The sequence below is a fragment of the Pristiophorus japonicus genome, chromosome 6 (assembly GCF_044704955.1).
Source record: "Pristiophorus japonicus isolate sPriJap1 chromosome 6, sPriJap1.hap1, whole genome shotgun sequence".
Classification (NCBI taxonomy): Eukaryota; Metazoa; Chordata; class Chondrichthyes; family Pristiophoridae; genus Pristiophorus; species Pristiophorus japonicus.
In genome coordinates this window covers 244,881,882-244,900,757 of record NC_091982.1, presented here as the reverse complement: position 1 = coordinate 244,900,757, position 18,876 = coordinate 244,881,882, and the positions used below count along the sequence as shown (strand labels likewise).

The following is an 18,876-nucleotide window of genomic DNA, read 5'->3' as shown; positions in this document are numbered from 1 at the left end:
CCATTTGATATCGCTCGCGGAAACGCCCATTTTCAAAAATGTAAACTAAGTGTTTTAAGAATGGGTGAGAAGTCAGCGATTTAAAACTCTGTTTTAATGCCCACGCCGGAAATAACGTCCATTTTTGGTCCGTGCGGAGGCGAACGGGTGGGAGGGCCACCAGTCCCCAGCGACATCACAGAGATGGAGGAGCGTGTGCTCGCACTCGTGGGGAAGCACACCTGGACAGCCACGGACGCATCTGCAGAACCTGAAGTGATGCCACGTGAGTAAAGCTTACACCACTGCATCATATAAAGTCAATAAATGCTACACCCACTCATATCGGAACAGCCAGTTGTCGTGGTGCAAAAAGGTACCAACGATATAGGTAAGAAACGGGATGAGGTCCTACAAGCTGAATTTAGGGAGCTAGGAGTTAAATTAAAAAGTAGGACCTCAAAAGTAGTAATCTCAGGATTGCTACTAGTACCACCTGCTAGTCAGAGTAGGAATCGCATGATAGCTCAGATGAATACGTGGCTTGAGGAGAGGTGCAGAAGGGAGGGAATCAAATTCCTGGGACATTGGAACCGGTTCTGGGGTAGGTGGGACCAGTACAAACTGGATGGTTTGCACCTGGGCAGGACCGGAACCAATGTCCGAGGGGGAGTGTTTGCTAGTGCTGTTGGGGAGGGGTTAAACTAATATGGCAGGGGGATGGGAACCTCTGCAGGGAGATAGAGGAAAGTAGAATGGGGGCAGAAGCAAATGATAGAAAGAAAAAAAGTAAAAAGGGCCACATTGCAGCAAAATTCTAAAAGGGCAAAGTGTGTTAAAAAGACAAACCTGAAGGCTCTGTGCCTCAATGTGAGGAGTATTTGTAATAAGGTGGACGAATTAACTGCGCAGATAGCTGTGAACGGATATGATATAATTGGCATCACGGAGACATGGCTCCAGGGTGACCAAGGCTGGGAACTCAACATCCAGGGGTATTCAACATTCAGGAAGGATAGACAGAAAGGAAAAGGAGGTGGGGCAGCGTTGCTGATTAAAGAGGAAATTAACGCAATAGTAAGGAAGGACATTGGCTTGGATGATGCGGAATCTGTATGGGTGGAGCTGCGGAATACCAAAGGGCAGAAAATGCTAGTGGGAGTTGTGTACAGACCACCAAACAGTAGTAGTGAGGTTGGGGACAGCATCAAACAAGAAATTAGGGATGCGTGCAATAAAGGTACAGTAGTTATCATGGGCGACTTTAATCTACAAATTGATTGGGCTAACCAAACTGGTAGCAATACGGTGGAAGAGGATTTCCTGGAGTGTATTAGGGATGGTTTTCTGGACCAATATGTCGAGGAACCAACTAGAGGGCTGGCCATTCTAGACTGGGTGATGTGTAATGAGAAAGGACTAATTAGCATTCTTGTTGTGCGAGGCCCCTTGGGTTAGATTCACCACAATATGGTAGAATTCTTTATTATGATGGAGAGTGAGACAGTTAATTCAGAGACTAGGATACTGAATTTAAGGAAAGGTAATTTTGATGGCATGAGATGTGAATTGCCTAGAATAGACTGGCGAGTGATACTTAAAGGGTTGCCGCTGGATAGGCAATGGCAAACATTTAAAGATCACATGGATGAACTTCAACAATTGTACATCCCTGTCTGGAGTAAAAATAAATTGGGGAAGGTGGCTCAACTGTGGCTAACAAGGGAAATTAAGGATAGTGTTAAATCCAAGGAAGAGGCATATAAATTGGCCAGAAAAAGCAGCAAACCTGAGGACTGGGAGAAATTTAGAATTCAGCAGAGGAGTACAAAGGGTTTAATTAGGCGGGGGAAAATAGAGTACGAGAGGAAGCTTGCTGAGAACATAAAAACTGACTGCAAAAGCTTCTATAGATATGTGAAGAGAAAAAGATTAGTGAAAGCAAACATGGTCCCTTGCAGTCAGATTCAGGTGAATTTATAATGGGAACAAAGAAATGGCAGTTGAACAAATACTTTGGTTCTGTCTTCATGAAGGACCTTCCAAAAGTACTAGGGGACTGAGCGTCTAGTGAGAAGGAGGAACTGAAGGATATCCTTATTCGGCGGGAAATTGTGTTGGGGAAATTGATGGGATTGAAGGCCGATATATCCCCAGGGCCTGATAGTCTGTGTCCCAGAGTACTTAAGAAGTGGCCCTAGAAATTGTGGATGCATTGGTGATCATTTTCCAACAGTCTATCGACTCTGGATCAGTTCCTATGGACTGGAGGGTAGCTAATGTAACACCACTTTTTAAAAAAGGAGGGAGAGAGAAAATGGGTAATTATAGGCTGACATCAGTAGTGGGGAAAATGTTGGAATCAATTATTAAAGATAAAATAACAGTGCATTTGGAAAGCAGTGACAGGATCGGTCCATGGATTTATGAAAGGGAAATCATGCTTGACAAATCTGGAATTTTTTGAGGATGTAACTAGTAGAGTGGACAAGGGAGAACCAGTGGATGTGGTGTATTTGGGCTTTCAAAAGACTTTTGACAAGGTCCCACAGAAGAGATTGGTGTGCAAAATCAAAGGACATGGTATTGGGGGTAATGTACTGGCGTGGATAGAGAACTGGTTGGCAGACAGGAAGCAGAGAGTCGGGATAAACAGGTCCTTTTCAGAATGGCAGGCAGTGACTAGTGGGGTGCTGCAGGGCTCAGTGCTGGGACCCCAGCTATTTACAATATACATTAATGATTTGGATGAAGGAATTGTGTAATATCTCCAAGTTTACAGATGGCACTAAACTGGATGGCGGTGTGAGCTGTGAGGAGGACGCTAAGAGGCTGCAGGGTGACTTGGACAGGTTAGGTGAGTGGGCAAATGCATAGCAGATGCAGTACAATGTGGATAAATGTGAGGTTATCCACTTTGGGGGCAAAAACATGAAGGCAGAATATTATCTGAATGGCGGAAGATTAGGAAAAGGGGAGGTGCAATGAAACCTGGGTGTCATGGTACATCAGTCATTGAAAGTTGGCATGCAGGTACAGCAGGCGATGAAGAAGGCAAATGGTATGTTGGCCTTCATAGCGAGGGAATTTGTGTATAGGAGCAGGGAGGTCTTACTGCAGTTGTACAGGGCCTTGGTGAGGCCTCACCTGGAATATTGTGTTCAGTTTTGGTCTCCTAATCTGAGGAAGGATGTTCTTGCTATTGAGGGAGTGCAGCAAAGGTTCACCAGATGATTCCCGGGATGGCAGGACTGACATATGAGGAGAGATTGGATTGACTGGGCCTTTATTCACTGGAGTTTAGAAGGATGAGAGGGGATCTCATAGGAACATATAAAATTCTGACGGGACTGGACAGGATAGATGCAGGAAGAATGGGGAAGTCCAGAACCAGGGGACACAGTCTAAGGATAAGGGGTAAGCCATTTTGAACTGAGATGAGGAGAAACTTCTTCACTCAGAGAGTTGTTACCCTATGGAATTCCCTGCCGCAGAGAGTTGTTGATGCCAGTTCATTGGATATATTCAAGAGGGAGTTAAATGTGGCCCTTACAGGGCTAAGGTGATCCAGGGGTATGGAGAGAAAGCAGGAAAGGGGTACTGAGGGAATAATCAGCCATGATCTTATTGAATGTTGGTGCAGGCTCGAAGGGCCGACTGGCCTACTCCTGCACCTATTTTCTATATTTCTATGTTTCTATCATATATGATAGATGATTTCTAAAAGCTTCATAGAAATAATATTGGCTTAATGAAAATCATTGCAATGCACAATGTGTTGATGGTCATGAAATGTGATGTGTGTGATGATTTTGTTAGTGGTAGTGTTTTTTGTTGTGCATATGCTGTGTGTAGAGCTGGACTCACCTTATCACCCTAGCACCCCCTTCTCCTCTAATAGCCTCATTTGTGTTTTGCAGCTCAGCCAGCAGTGTGGCCCCAGGCAAGGCCACAGAGGCCAGAAGGTGGGGGCGTGGGGCAGGAGTCGCCCATCAATCCGCTGGGTCTGTTCTCGACGGATGAGAGCGCGGACTTCGAAGAACCTGCATCGCCACGCTCCAGAAGCCATACCACCCCAAGGTCATCTAGTGATCCTCCGGTCATTCCCACCTCCACTCTGGAGGTACTGGCCCCAAGAACCTCTCCACAGGTCACTCCATTTGTTCCCAGGATGTCATCGACCCCGCGAAGGCGTCATGGACGCAGTAGGTCTGTTCCATGAGCGCAACACGATCGTGGAGAGATGGTACAGTTGTCCAGGAGGACTGTAGACATTGGTGACCAGCTCATTGAAGCATTGGGGGGCATATCCCGACAACTGGGCACCATGACCGTGTACATTCCACGCTTGGTGGAGTCCCTGGATGCGATAGCCAGGAACACAGCTGCCACAGGCCTCCCAGTGGTCCCAGAGCATGGCACTCCACCCCTAGGTTCCGCACCACCACTGCGAACGACAGATGAGAGCAAGGACCGAGATCCTGCTACTGCATCAGAGAATGTTTCCCCCTCGGCACCCCCCACTCCCATACACGTGCAACCAACGCATCTGCCTTCATTTCCCCCCAATGAGGCACCACCTGAGGAGCTCCTTGGCCAGGCGCCATGGAGCGAGGTGGGGAAGGGGTAGAGGTGGGAAGAAGAAGGAGAGGGGGGAAGAAAAGAGAGGTGCTGGTGATGGCTGTGTTATATCTCCAGCTGGGTGTATGCAATTTGTTGCAATGTTTGGGGGCTGGGGACCACGCTCCTGCTTTGCCTTTGTATTCTGTGTTGCTGGACCTGTTGAACATGTGATTTATGTCAATGGTGGAAAAAGTCGGATGTGGGCAAGGGTTGGGTGTTATTGGCTGTGATACTTATGATTTCAGACCAATGTTGGTATTAAACTTTTGTCATTGAACATAATCTTGTTATGCATTGTCTCAGATAGCTGGACCATTACACACTGGTGATTCCTTACCATGAAAGAGTTAAATACAACTTAACATCAATTAACTTAAACTTTAACTGTCACCAAGGTGATGGGCACCATTGATGTCTGGGCTACACACATGCAGCAGTGTGTCAGCGTTGTCACTCACATCAGCGCTCTTTCAGGCAAATCGTTCAGCTATCAGCTCCTCAACTAAGAGTGGGATTTAACAAATGCCAGCCACACCGCTGGCGTTCGTTCCGGTTAGTTCCACTTTTTGTGGGCAGTTTTTTGAGCGAGTGATATTGTGGGCGATTTGTGTGCGAGATGGCGAAATTGATGCTGGACAATCTCCATGGCCGCTAGTTTGGGTAAATATGCTCTTTACGACAAAAAACAGTGGCCGGGTGTTAATATTGAATCTCGGCATTAATTCCGTGCGGAAAGTAATGCTGGGCGATATTATGGGTGTTGATTTCGCCCATCCTGCTGATTCTGCCCCCAAAAAGTTGGCGGGTGGTAATATTTTTTCTCAGCGTTAAGCACATGGGGAAAGTAATGCTCGGCGATAAGTTTCCGAAAAATGCTCGTCAGTTTCCATTTTGTGCCTAAATGGGCGATTTATGGGCATTATATATCATTTCAGCGGTAAAATGGGCGTTAAGTAGGCATTCAACATGCAAAAAAAGTGGAGGTTCTAGCCCTGTATCTCTCTATGTCTGTATCTCTGTGTGACTGTATCTCTGTATGTATTGACAGCAGTGGAGCGTAAGATTGGGCTAGGTTTAAAACAGGCACCCGTCTTGAGCTCGCCCCGTTCATAAAATCATAGAAATTTACAGCACGGAAGGAGGCCATTTCGGCCCATCATGTCCGCATCAGCAGACCAACAGCTATCCAGCCTATTCCCACTTTCCAGCTCTTGGTCCGTTGCCCTGTAGGTTATGGCACTTCAAGTGCACCTGCAAGTATTTTTAAAATGTGGTGAGGGTTTCTACCTCTGCCACCCTTTCAGGCAGTGAGTTCCAGACCCCCACCACCCTCCGGTGAAGAAATTTCCCCTCAAATCCCTTCTAAACCTCCCCCAATTACCCGCCGGATGGGTTAGTATAAAATCAGGGAGGGGGGGGATATATCTAATTGTGTGTGTGTTTGTGTTAAAGCTATCTCTGACTGCCTACATGTCCCTGCCTGTATGTGTGTGCGTGGCATTGCGGTTAGAATTGGGACGCCTGTCGATAATTAGGATTAACACCTGCAGTAACTGGATGCATTTTATTTCTACCCTTTGTAAAGCCTAGTAGAATTAATTTGTATATTCCCAGTCGTAACTTTCTCTATTGAGTAGAACATAAGAACAATAAGAACATAAGGAACTATCTATTTAAGAGGGTGTCACCCTCCCCCCAGCCTGTGCCTCACTCCGACCTGCTCCCCAGGATTTATAATCAGTCAGTGTAGACACCTCCTCCACACTCTGGGTCTCTCTCTCTCTCTCTGTAAGTGTGTGAGTTAGCGAGGAACCTATCAGTTAGACACTGCTCTCTCCCAGGCAGGCTGTAGCAGGGCTGGTGCTCGATGCTTATCGGAGAGGGGCTACGAGACTGGGGTCTGTTGTACTCACATACCGCCGTTGTGATTCGCGCACACTGACAATTGTGCACAAAACAGGCGTTTGCTTGGTGTTTGAGTGGATTCCACATTCTCACTCTGAGTGAAAACAGAAAACTGGACCAACTATTTCAAAGAGCCAGTTAAAATCTGGATAGAAGGTAAAAAGCCATTCCTGCTCAGAACAAGAGATCACATTATCATGAATGGATTGCTCACTGTCTCAGGTATTCACCATTTCATTATTACTGCTGTTTGATACTTTGTCAATGTTTGAATTGAACTATTATCAATACGTTTATCACTTGATCAATTCCTTTATTTAGTATTCTTGTGTATTACACTGATTCCCTTGCGGTTTGATTATTGCTGTAATTTTTATTATGGTTGCTTGTTATCTGAATATTGCTCCAGTTGATTTAATGTTTGGGCTTTGCAGTAAGTCTCTTCCTTTGTCAGCCTTTGTCACTCTCTCTGTCTCTCTCTCTCTCTCTCTCTGTCTGTCTCTCTGTGTGTGTGTCTCTCTCTCTCTCTCTCTCTGTCTCGCTCTCTCTCTCTTTCTCTTTCTCTGTCTCTCTCTCTCTCTGACTCTCTCTCTCTCTCTGTCTGTCTGTCTCTGTCTCTATCTCTGTCTCTGTCTCTGTCGCTCCCTGTATCATCCTCTCTTGCTCTGTCTCTATCCTTTTATCTCTGACAATCTGTGTCTTGTCTCTCTATCTTTGTCTTCCTGTCTTTCCCCTTCTCTCTCTCTGCCTCTCTTTCTGTAGCTCTGCATATGTCTCTCTATCTGATTCTCTTTGAGTTTCTGTCACTCTCTGTGACTCTCTCTTCCAGTCATTCTTTCTGTACCCACTTTCTGTCTCTGCATTTCTCTCTCTCTGGGTCTGCTCTAGTCTCTCTCTCTCTCTCTCTCTCTGTTTCTTTCTCTCGCTCTGTGTTTCTCCGTCTCTGTAATTCTCGCTGTCTCTGTCTCTCTGTATTTCTGTCTGACTCTCTTTCTCTCTCTGTTTCTGTGTTTCTCACCCTGCCTCTCCGTGCTTCTCTCTCGCTGTCTCTGTATTTCTCTCTGACTCTTTCTCTCTCGCTGTCTCTGTGTTTCTCATTCTGTCTCTCTGTGTTTCTCTCCCTCTGTCTCTGTATTTCTCTCCCTCTGTCTCTCTCTATTTCTCGGTCTCTCTCTCTCTCTCTCTCTTTCTCTCTGTGCCTGTCTCTGTCTCTCTCTCTCTCTCTCTCTCTCTTTCTCTCTCTGTCTCTGTCTCTCTCTCTCTGTCTGTTTCTGTCTGTCTGTCTCTGTGTCTCTGTGTCTTTCTTTGTCTCTGAGTCCCTGTCTCTCTCTGTCCCTCTGTCTTTCTTTACCTATGGGTCTCTCTCTATCTCTATCTCTTACTCTCGGTCACTGGGAATATAACCAGCACTGACTCTGTGAAGGATTTCATGATCAGACTTACTGTAAATAAGAAGTTGTTCTGGGATTTGAAGGGATTTCCTGCCTGGTCGATTTCTCTGCAGCCCGAGTGTAGGGTGTGGGGGTGTGGGGGAGGGGAGAGGATGTGTGGGGGCGGGGGAGGGAGGTGTGTGGGCGGGGGAGGGGATGTGGGCGGGAGGGGGGGCGTGCGGGGAGGGAGTAGATTGGGGGGAGAGGTGTGGTGGAGGGGAGGAGTTGTGGGGGGGGTTGTTGGGTGAGGGAGTGGAGGGTGTGTGGTGGTGAACGTGTGTAGACGGGGGAGGGGATGTGGGGGGAGGGGTGTGGGGGGAGGGGAGGGGGTGGGGAGGAGGGGAGGGGGTGTGGGGGGGGTTGGGGGGAGGGGAGGGATGTGGGGGGGAGGGGTGTGGGAGGAAGGAGGGGATGTGGGGGGGAGGGGATGGGATGTGCGGTGTGAGGGGGGAGGGGAGGGGGTATGGGGGGGGAGGGGAGGGGGTGTGGGAGGGAGGGGAGGGGGTGTGAGGGGGAGGAGGGGATGTGGGGGGGAGGGGTGTGGGGTGAGGAGGGGGTGTGGGAGGGAAGTGGAGGTATTGTGGGGGGAGGGGAGGGGTGTGGGGGGAGGGGAGGGGGTATGGGGGGAGGGGTGGGGGAGGAGGGTGTGGGGGGCGGGGAGGGGATGTGGGGAGGGGAGCGGGTGTGGGGTGGGAGGTGGAGGGGTGTGTGGTGGGGAGGGGTGTCGGGGGGGAGGGTGTGGGCAGGAGGAGGGGTTGTGGGAGGGGAGGGATGTGGGGGGAGGGGTTTTGGGGTGGAGGGGATGTTGGGGAGAAGGGTGTGTGGAAGGGAGGGGGTTTGGGGGGGAGGAGGGGGTGTGGGAGGGGGTTGTGGGGAGGGGAGCGGGTGTGGGGCGGGAGGGGGAGAGGGTGTGGGGGGGAAGGGATGTGTGGAGAGAGGAGGGGGTGTGGGAGGGGAGGGGATGAGGGGGAAGAGAGTGTGTGTGGGAGGAGGGGGGATTGGGTGGGTCTCCCTGACCGGACTGGGAGTGGATCCGGGAGTGGGAGTGGGGCGGGCTGGAGGGATGATGCAGGGGGTTTTAAAATAAAAATATTGAACAGGGGAAAGTGTGAGGAAGGGAAAAGAATAAGAAGGGAATGAAGGAAAAGACACAGAAAAAGAGAAGGGAGAAATGGATAGAGTGATGGAGACAGATAGACATGCAATGACAGAAAGCTGCAGAGAGGAGGGGGAATAGGTGGAGAGAAAGAAAGGGGTGAGTAAAAGAGAGATGCAAAAAGAGAGACAGTAGTTGATATAGCAAGAGAGAGAGATTGATACGGAGAGAGTGAGATAAGATTCCCACCAGACCAGAGGTTATTGTACTGCACCAGGTTAATGGTAACCCTCTCCCTCTAATTCCTTGCAGATGGAATGTGGCCACAGGAACCATCCGGCCCTGGGATTTGAGAGATTTGCTCGCTTTCCCTGTTAAGCCTCCTGCACTGTCCTGTCTCCCTCGGGTGCTGAGATGGTGAGAGGCTTTCCCAGCATTCTTTGCCATCAGCCCGTGGAGTTGGACACCGCAGACAGAAGCCCTCATGGATACCTCAGGCTCCACCTCCTCGCAACCCGCCATGTCCAACCTCTCCGACAGCTTGAACTGCACGCAGAACTGCAGCTACCCCGACACTGACTATTTGGGGGATTACGATGACTTTCCTCCCAACCTTTTCCCCATCCCCACCATGATCGGGATAACCGTCACCTGCATTCTGCTGGCTTTGATTGGGATAAGCGGGAATGTCATGACTATCTTGATTGTGACGAAGTTCAAAGACATGAGAACCACCACTAACTTCTACCTGTCCAGCATGGCCTTCTCCGACCTGTTCATTTTCCTGTGTATGCCCTTGGACCTGTACCGGCTTTGGCTGTACATGCCCTGGAACTTTGGGGCCGTGCTCTGCAAGCTGTTCCACTATGTCAGCGAGAGCTGTACCTACTCAACCATTCTCAGCATCACCGCTCTGAGCGTGGAGAGATACTTCGCCATCTGCTTCCCGCTCAGGGCCAAAGTGGTGGTCACCAAGGGCAGGGTCAAAGCGGTCATCTTTCTCCTGTGGTCAGTGGCCTTTCTCAGCGCCGGGCCTATCTTTGTCGTGGTTGGGGTCGAGCACGTGAACGGAACCGACCCCCAGCTGACCAATGAGTGCAAGGCCACAGAGTACGCGGTCAAGTCGGGCCTGCTGAACATCATGGTGTGGGTGTCCAGCATCTTCTTCTTCCTGCCCGTCTTCTGCCTTTCTATCCTCTACAGTCTCATTGGGAGAAAACTGTGGAGACGGAAAAAGGAGGCCATCAGACCCAGCATCAGTAGCAGGGAGAAGAACAACAAGCAGACAGTGAAGATGCTCGGTAAGAGTACACTAGAATGACAGAAAGACTTGCATTTCTATAGCGCCTTTCACAACCTCAGGATGTCCCAATGCGCTTCAAAGCAAGATGAAACACTTTCTGAAGTGTCGTCACTGTTGTACTGTAGGAAACGCGGCTGCCTATATAAGCACAGCAAGCTCTCACAAACAGCAACATGATAATGACCAGATAGTCTGCTTTTTAGTGATGTTGGTTGAGGGATAAATATTGGCCCCAGGACACCGGGGAGAATTCCCCTGCTCTTACATCAGAACATAAGAAATAGGAACAGGAGTAGGCCATACGGCCCCTTGAGCCTGCTCCGCCATTTAATACGATCATGGCTGATCCGATCATGGATTCAGGTCACTTCCCCACGTGCTCCCTATAACCCCTTATTCTCTTATCGGTTAAGGAACTGTCTATTTCTGTCTTAAATTTATTCAATAATCCAGCTTCCACAGCTCTCTGAGGCAGTGAATTCCACAGATTTACAACCCTCTGAGAGAAGAAATTCCTCCTCATCTCAGTTTTAAATGGACAGCCCCTTATTCTAAGATTATGCCCCCTAGTTCTAGTCTTCCCCATCAGTGGAAACATCCTCACTGCATCCACCCTGTCAAGCTCCCTCATAATCTTATACATTTCGATAAGATCACCTCTCATTCTTCTAAATTTAAATGAGTAGCGGCCCAACCTACTCAACCTTTCCTCATAAGTCAACCCCCTCATCCCCAGAATCAACCTAGTGAACCTTCTCTGAACTGCCTCCAAAGCAAGTATATCCTTTCGTAAATATGGAAACCAAAACTGCACGCAGTATTCCAGGTGTGGCCTCACCAATATCCTGTATAACTGTAGCAAGACTTCCCTGCTTTTATACTCCATCCCCTTTGCAATAAAGGCCAAGATTCCATTGGCCTTCCTGATCACTTGCTGTACCTACATACTAACCTTTTGTGTTTCATGCACAAGTACCCCCAGGTCCCGCTGTACTGCGGCACTTTGCAATTTTTTTCCATTTCTTTGAATAGCGCCATGGAATCTTTTCCCTCTACCTGAGAGAGCAGACGGGGCCTCGGTTTAACATCTCATCCAAAAGACAGCACCTCCGGCAGTGCAGCACTCCCTCAGTACTTCAATGGGAGTGTCACCCCAAATTTCTGTGCTCAAGTCTCTGGAGTGGGACTCGAACCCACGACCTTCTTGAGTCAGATGCGAGAGTGCTGCCCCCTGAGCTGATACTCAAGAGAAACCACACACAAAAACACAGTTCAGTCCAAGGTTATTTATTTATCAAACTTTTTCTTGACAATGATGGGCATTTTTAAATTTATCCTTTTCCATGCCATGTTTTTAAGTCAGCCTTGGCTCAGCCACAGCACCCTCGCCTCTAAGTCAGAAGGTGATGGATTCGTGTCCCACAGGACTTGCGCTCATATAATCTCTTTTCTGGCACTTGCTGAGGGAGTGCAGTACTGTCTGAGGTGCGGTCCTTCGAGCAAGGCTTTAACCTGGACGCCCCATCAGCCTGCGCTGTTGGTTCAGGCAGATGGTGAAGATCCTATGGCACTATTCGGAGAGCAGGCAGCACTGCGGGCTCAAATAGGTGATCTGGTCATTTACCTCACTGTTAACTTGTGGGATCTTGCTGTGCAAAAATGCACATTTCTTGCACTTCAAAGAAATTTGTTGCATGAGAAGTGCTTTGAGGTGTTTCTGAGATGGGGTTTTAAGACGCTGTATAGACGCAAGACTTTATATCTTTGTTTAAAGGGCCACTGTCTGATGTAAATTTGACAACTGAGTCATCTAAGCACGTGTATGTTCTAAATCATAAAGAATGACTTGCATTTCCTGATCACTGGATGGGCCAAAGCACTTTACAGCCAATGAAATACTTTTTGGAGTGCAGTCTCTGTTGTAATGCTGGGAAAGGCGGCAGCCAATGTGCGCACAGCAAGCTCCCACAAAGAGCAATGCGATAAATGACGAGATAATCTATTTTAGTGATGTTGATTGAGGGATAAATATTGGCCAAGGACACCGGGAATAACTACCCTGCTCTTCTTCGAGGGGAAGAAGATAAGCGTTTCTGCGGCCACAACCGAGACTCCAGGATGGTATGTTGCCTCCCTGGTGCAAGGGTCAAGGATGTCTCAGTGCGGGTGCAGGACATTCTGAAAAGGGAGGGAGAACAGCCAGTTGTTGTGGTGCACATTGGTACCAACGATATAGGTAAAAAAAGGGATGAGGTCCTACGAGATGAATTTAAGGAGCTAGGAGCTAAATTAAAACATAGGATCTCAAAAGTAGTAATCTCAGGATTGCTACCTGTGCCACGTGCTAGTCAGAGTAGGAATCGCAGGATAGCTCAGATGAATACGTGGCTTGAGCAGTGGTGCAGCAGGGAGGGATTCAAATTCCTGGGGCATTGGAACCGGTTCTGGGGGAGGTGGGACCATTACAAACCGGACGGTCTGCACCTGGGCAGGACCGGAACCAATGTCCTAGGGGGAGTGTTTGCTAGTGCTGTTGGGGAGAAGTTAAACTAATATGGCAGGGGGATGGGAATCAATGCAGGGAGACAGAGGGACACAAAAAGGAGACAAAAGCAAAAGACAGAAAGGAGATGAGTAAAAGTGGAAGGCAGAGAAACCCAAGGCAAAAAACAAAAAGGGCCACTGAAGATATAGGGGCTGCAGGAGGGGTTAAAACTAAAAATCATGGTTTAAAAACTAGGATGAAAACACTCTACCTAAACGCACGCAGCATTCGAAATAAAGTAAATGAGTTGACGGCACAAATCATTACAAATGGGTATGATTTGGTGGCCATTACAGAAACGTGGTTGCAGGGTGGCCAAGACTGGGAATTAAACATATAGGGGTATCTGACGATTCGGAAAGATAGACAAGAAGGGAAAGGAGGTGGGGTAGCTCTGTTAATAAAGGATGAGATCAGGGCAGTTGTGAGAGACGATATTGGCTCTAATGAACAAAATGTTGAATCATTGTGGGTGGAGATTAGAGATAATAAGGGGAAAAAGTCACTGGTGGGCGTAGTTTATAGGCCCCCAAATAATAACTTCATGGTGTGGCGGGCAATAATCAAGGGAATAATGGAGGCATGTGAAAAAGGAACGGCAGTAGTCATGGGGGATTTTAACCTACATATCGATTGGTCAAATCAAATCGCACGAGGTAGCCTGGAGGAGGAATTCATAGAATGCATACGGGATTGTTTCTTAGAACAGTATGTTACAGAACCTACAAGGGAGCAAGCTATCTTAGATCTGGTCCTGTGTAATGAGACAGGAATAATAAACGATCTCTTAATAAAAGATCCTCTCGGAATGGGTGATCAGAGCATGGTTGAATTTGTAATACAGATTGAGGGTGAGGAAGTAGTGTCTCAAACGAGCGTACTATGCTTAAACAAAGGGGACTATAGTGGGATGAGGGCAGAGTTGGTTAAAGTAGACTGGAAACACAGACTAAACGGTGGCACAATTGAGGAACAGTGGAGGACTTTTAAGGAGCTCTTTCATGGTGCTCAACAAAAATATATTCCAGTGAAAAAGAAGGGTGGTAAGAGAAGGGATAACCAGCTTTGGATAACCAAGGAAATAAGGCAGAGTATCAAATTAAAAACCAATGCGTATAAGGTGGCCAAGGTTAGTGGGAAACTAGAAGATCAGGAACATTTTAAACAACAGCAGAGAATGACTAAGAAAGCAATAAAGAAAGGAAAGATAGATTACGAGGGTAAACTTGCGCAAAACATAAAAACAGATAGTAAAAGCTTTTACATATATATAAAACGGAAAAGAGTGACTAAAGTAAATGTTGGTCCCTTAGAAGATGAGAAGGGGGATTTAATAATGGGAAATGTGGAAATGGCTGAGACCTTAAACAATTATTTTCCTTCGGTCTTCACAGTGGAAGACACAAAAACCATGCCAAAAATTGCTGGTCACAGGAATGTGGGAAGGGAGGACCTTGAGACAATCATTATCACTAGAGAGGTAGTGCTGGACAGGCTAATGGGACTCAAGGTAGATAAGTCCCCTGGTCCTGATGAAATGCATCCCAGGGTATTAAAAGAGATGGCGGAAGTTATAACAGATGCATTCGTTATAATCTACCAAAATTCTCTGGACTCTGGGGAGGTACCAGCGGATTGGAAAGCAGCTAATGTAACTCCTCTGTTGAAAAAAGGGGGCAGACAAAAGGCAGGTAACTATAGGCCAGTTAGTTTAACATCTGTATTGGGGAAAATGCTTGAAACTATCATTAAGGAAGAAATAGCGGGACATCTAGATAGGAATAGTGCAATCAAGCAGACGCAACATGGATTCATGAAGGGGAAATCATGTTTAACTAATTTACTGGAATTCTTTGAGGATATAATGAGCATGGTGGATAGAGATGTACCGATGGATGTGGTGTATTTAGATTTCCAAAAGCCATTCAATAAGGTGCCACACAAAAGGTTACTGCAGAAGTTAAAGGTTCGCGGAGTCAGAGGAAATGTATTAGCATGGATAGAGAATTGGCTGGCTCACAGAAAGCAGAGAGTCGGGATAAATGGGTCCTTTTCGGGTTGGAAATCGGTGGTTAGTGGTGTGCCACAGGGATCGGTGCTAGGACCACAACTGTTTACAATATACATAGATGACCTGGAAGAGGGGATGGAGTGTAGTGTAACAAAATTTGCAGATGACACAAAGATTAGTGGGAAAGCGGGTTGTGTAGAGGACACAGAGAGGCTGCAAAGAGATTTAGATAGGTTAAGTGAATGGGCTAAGGTTTGGCAGATGGAATACAATGTCGGAAAGTGTGAGGTCATCCATCTTGGGGAAAAAAACAGTAAAAGGGAATATTATTTGAATGGGGAGAAATAACAACATGCTGCGGTGCAGAGGGACCTGGGGGTCCTTGTGCATGAATCCCAAAAAGTTAGTTTGCAGGTGCAGCAGGTAATCAGGAAGGCGAATGGAATGTTGGCCTTCATTGCGAGAGGGATGGAGTACAAAAGCAGGGAGGTCCTGCTGCAACTGTATAAGGTATTGGTGAGACCGCACCTGGAGTACTGCGTGCAGTTTTGGTCACCTTACTTAAGGAAGGATATACTGGCTTTGGAGGGGGTACAGAGACGATTCACGAGGCTGATTCCGGAGATGAGGGGGTTACCTTATGATGATAGATTGAGTAGACTGGGTCTTTACTCGTTGGAGTTCAGAAGGATGAGGGGTGATCTTATAGAAACATTTAAAACATTTAAGATAGAGGCAGAGAGGTTGTTTCCACTGGTCGGGGAGACTGGAACTAGGGGGCACAGCCTCAAAATACGGGGGGAGTCAATTTAAAACCGAGTTGAGAAGGAATTTCTTCTTCCAGAGGGTTGTGAATCTGTGGAATTCTCTGCCCAAGGAAGCAGTTGAGGCTAGCTCATTGAATGTATTCAAATCACAGATAGATAGATTTTTAACCAATAAGGGAATTAAGGGCCCAAGTTTCCACATGATTCACGCCTGTTTTTTAGGAGCAACTGGTGGAGAACGGACTATTTTAGAAATCGCAATTCTCCACATTTTTTTTTCTGCAGTTCTAGTCAGGCAGAACAGTTCTAGTTTAGAACAGAATTTTTTCTTCAAAAGGGGGCGTGTCCGGCCACTGACGCCTGATTTGAAAGTTTCCACAGTGAAAATGTACTCCAAACTAAAGTAGAATGGAGCCAGTGAAGATTTTTGTAGAACTGAAAAAACCTGTTCTACACATTAAAAAATCAGGCGCAGGTTACAAATTAGGTGTCCAGAACAAGGTGGGGGGGAAGGGAACTCATTAAATTCGACAATAAATCCTTATTTATACTTCTACAAATATTATACAAATAAATCTAACCTGAATAAGCATTTATAAGCCAAGAAAAGATTAAATAAACCATCTTCCTACCTGTGTGAAAGTGCTTCAGCCAGGGAGAATTCTGCAGCCGTTCGTGCCGCTGAGCGGGAGGGGGAGAGAGAGAGAGAGAGCGAGGGGTGGGGGGGGGAGGGAGAGAGAGAGAGAGAGAGAGAGAGGGGGAGGGGGGGAGGGAGAGAGAGAGAGAGAGAGAGAGAGAGAGAGAGGGGGGAGGGAGAGAGAGGGGGGAGAGGGAGAGAGAGAGCGAGAGGGAGAGGGAGAGAGGGGAGAGAGGGAGGGAGGGGGTCGGGTCGGGGAACAGGAGCGCGGGTCGGGTCGGTGGGGGGGGGAGCGGGGTGTCGGGTCGGGTCGGGGCGGGGGGGGGGGAACAGGTGTCGGGTCGGGGCGGGGGGGGGAGCGGGGTGTCGGGTCGGGTCTGGTCGGCGGGGGGGGGGGGGAGCGAGAGTCGGGTCTTGTCGGGGGCGGGGAGCAGGAGCTGGCCGTGGGAGGAGCCTTCTTCACGCAGCCCCAGTGAGGCCATTGGGCCAGGGCTAGGGGCTGCGTGCTTCGGGCCCCTCCCACACAGTTCGGCGCCTGGAGCTACTGCACTTGCGTGCCGACTGTAGCGCGCATGTGCAGAGGTCCCGGCACTGTTTTCAGAGCAGGGACCTGGCTCCGCCCCCCCCACAGCTCGTGCTGGCTGCGCCGAGGGCCAGAGGACCTGCAAGTAGGGGGAGAATATCGAGGATTTTTTTAGGCGCCGTTTTAGGCGCGAAAAACGGGCGCCCAGCTCGGAGGGGCGCCTGTTTTTTTTCTTGTGGAAACTTGGGCCCTAAGTGTTACGGGGAGCGGGCGGGTAAGTGGAGCTGAGTTCACGGCCAGATCAGCCATGATCTTGTTGAATGGCGGAGCAGGCTCGAGGGGCTAGATGGCCTACTCCTGTTCCTAATTCTCATGTTCTTATGTTCTTATGAGTCTCTGCTGTAGGTCTTCAACACACAACCTTCTGACTCAATAGCAAGACGACTACCCACTTAGCCACGGCTGACAGTATAAGTGAAATTTAAAATACTTGCCTAATTATAGGTAATGAAGTACTGAACTATGAATGGCGGAGTGGACTGTTTATAATGACTGCCGGGTGACACTAGAATGTCCATGGCTCCTATTAAACACAACTCACTGAGACCTTTGTGAGATTTGTTAAACCACATAACCTTGTTCACATAATCCTTCAGAGATAGGAGCTGTTCATTTTTTAATTTCATTCACGGGATGTGGGCGTTGCTGGCAAAGCCGGCATTTATTACCCATCCCTAACTGCCCCTCGAGAAGGTGGTGGTGAGCCGCCTTCTTGAACCGCTGCAGTCCGTGTGGTGAAGGTGCTCCCACTGTGCTGTTAGGGAGGGAGTTCCAGGATTTTAACCCTAGCAACAATAAAGGAACGACCGATATATCTCCAAGTCAGGATGGTGTGTAAGTTGGAGGGGAACTTGCACGTGATGATGTTCCCATGTGCCTGCTGCCCTCGTAGTTCTAGTTGGCACTAGAGTGTTTGAAGACCCTCAAAACTGCTACCAAGCTCATGGTCTACAGGGCTGTAGTAATACCTGCCCTCCTGTATGGCTTAGAGACATGGACCATGTACAGTAGATACCTCAAGTTGCTGGAGAAATATCACCAACGATGTCACCGCAAGATCCAACAAATCCCCTGGGAGGACAGGCGTCCTCATTCCCAGCACTGAAGCACTGACCACACTCGATCAGATCCGCTGGGCAGGCCATATAGTCCTCATGCCAGACTCCCAAAGCAAGTGCTCTACTCGGAGCTCCTTCATAGCAAATGAGCCAAAGGTGAGCAGCGGAAACGCTACAAGGACACCTTCAAAGCTTCCCTGATTAAGTACAACATCCCCAGTGACACCTGGGAGTCCCTGTCCCAAGAGCGCCCTAAGTGGAGGAAGAGCATCCGGGAGGGTGCTGAGCTCCTTGATTCTCAACGACGAGAGCATGCATAAATCAAGTACAGGCAGCGGAAAGAGCGTGAGGCAAACCAGTCCCACCCACCCCTTCTCTCAACGACTGCCTGTCCCACCTGTGACAGGGACTGTGGCTCTGTATTGGACTGTTCAGCCACCAAAGAACTCACTTCAGGAGTGGAAGCAAGTCTTCCTCCATTCCGAGGGACTGCCTATGATGATGATGATGAGTTCTAGGTGGTAGAGGTCACGGGTTTGGCAGGTGCTGCCAAAGAAACTTTGGCGAGTTGCTGCGGTGTATCATGTAGATGGTACACACTGCAGCCACGGTGCGCCTGTGGTGGAGGGAGTGAATTATATGCTCATCAACTCCGAGTCAGTGTTATTATTTGAGTAATTGAGCATAAGAATAATAAAATCAACACAGAAATGAAAGCAGAAAAAGTTCACTTTGCAGCATGTTGGCTGCAGCCTTGCCCCTCTGAAAGTCCAGAGCAGCTGATGTCTAGGCAATGCTCGTTTCTGGATCCACTGAGCAATGAGATGGACCAGGAAAAAAACACCAGCTTACTGTCGGAGGGACAGTACTGAGGGAGTGCTGCACAGTCAGAGGGGCAGTACTGAGGGAGTGCTGCACTGTCAGAGGGGCAGTACTGAG

The 18,876-nt window shown here is 48.3% G+C and overlaps 1 protein-coding gene across 1 annotated transcript in view; it reads left to right on the top strand.

Annotated features, from left to right (window-relative positions):
- The first annotated feature begins 9,431 nt into the window (after window positions 1–9,431).
- Window positions 9,432–18,876, top strand: part of LOC139265436 (growth hormone secretagogue receptor type 1-like) — a 46,681-nt gene continuing 37,236 nt past the window's right edge. Inside the window, exon 1 of the mRNA XM_070882442.1 lies at window positions 9,432–10,334. Within this exon, the coding sequence (XP_070738543.1) occupies window positions 9,518–10,334 (817 nt within the window). The 5' untranslated portion in view covers window positions 9,432–9,517. The remainder of the gene's footprint in view (window positions 10,335–18,876) is intronic.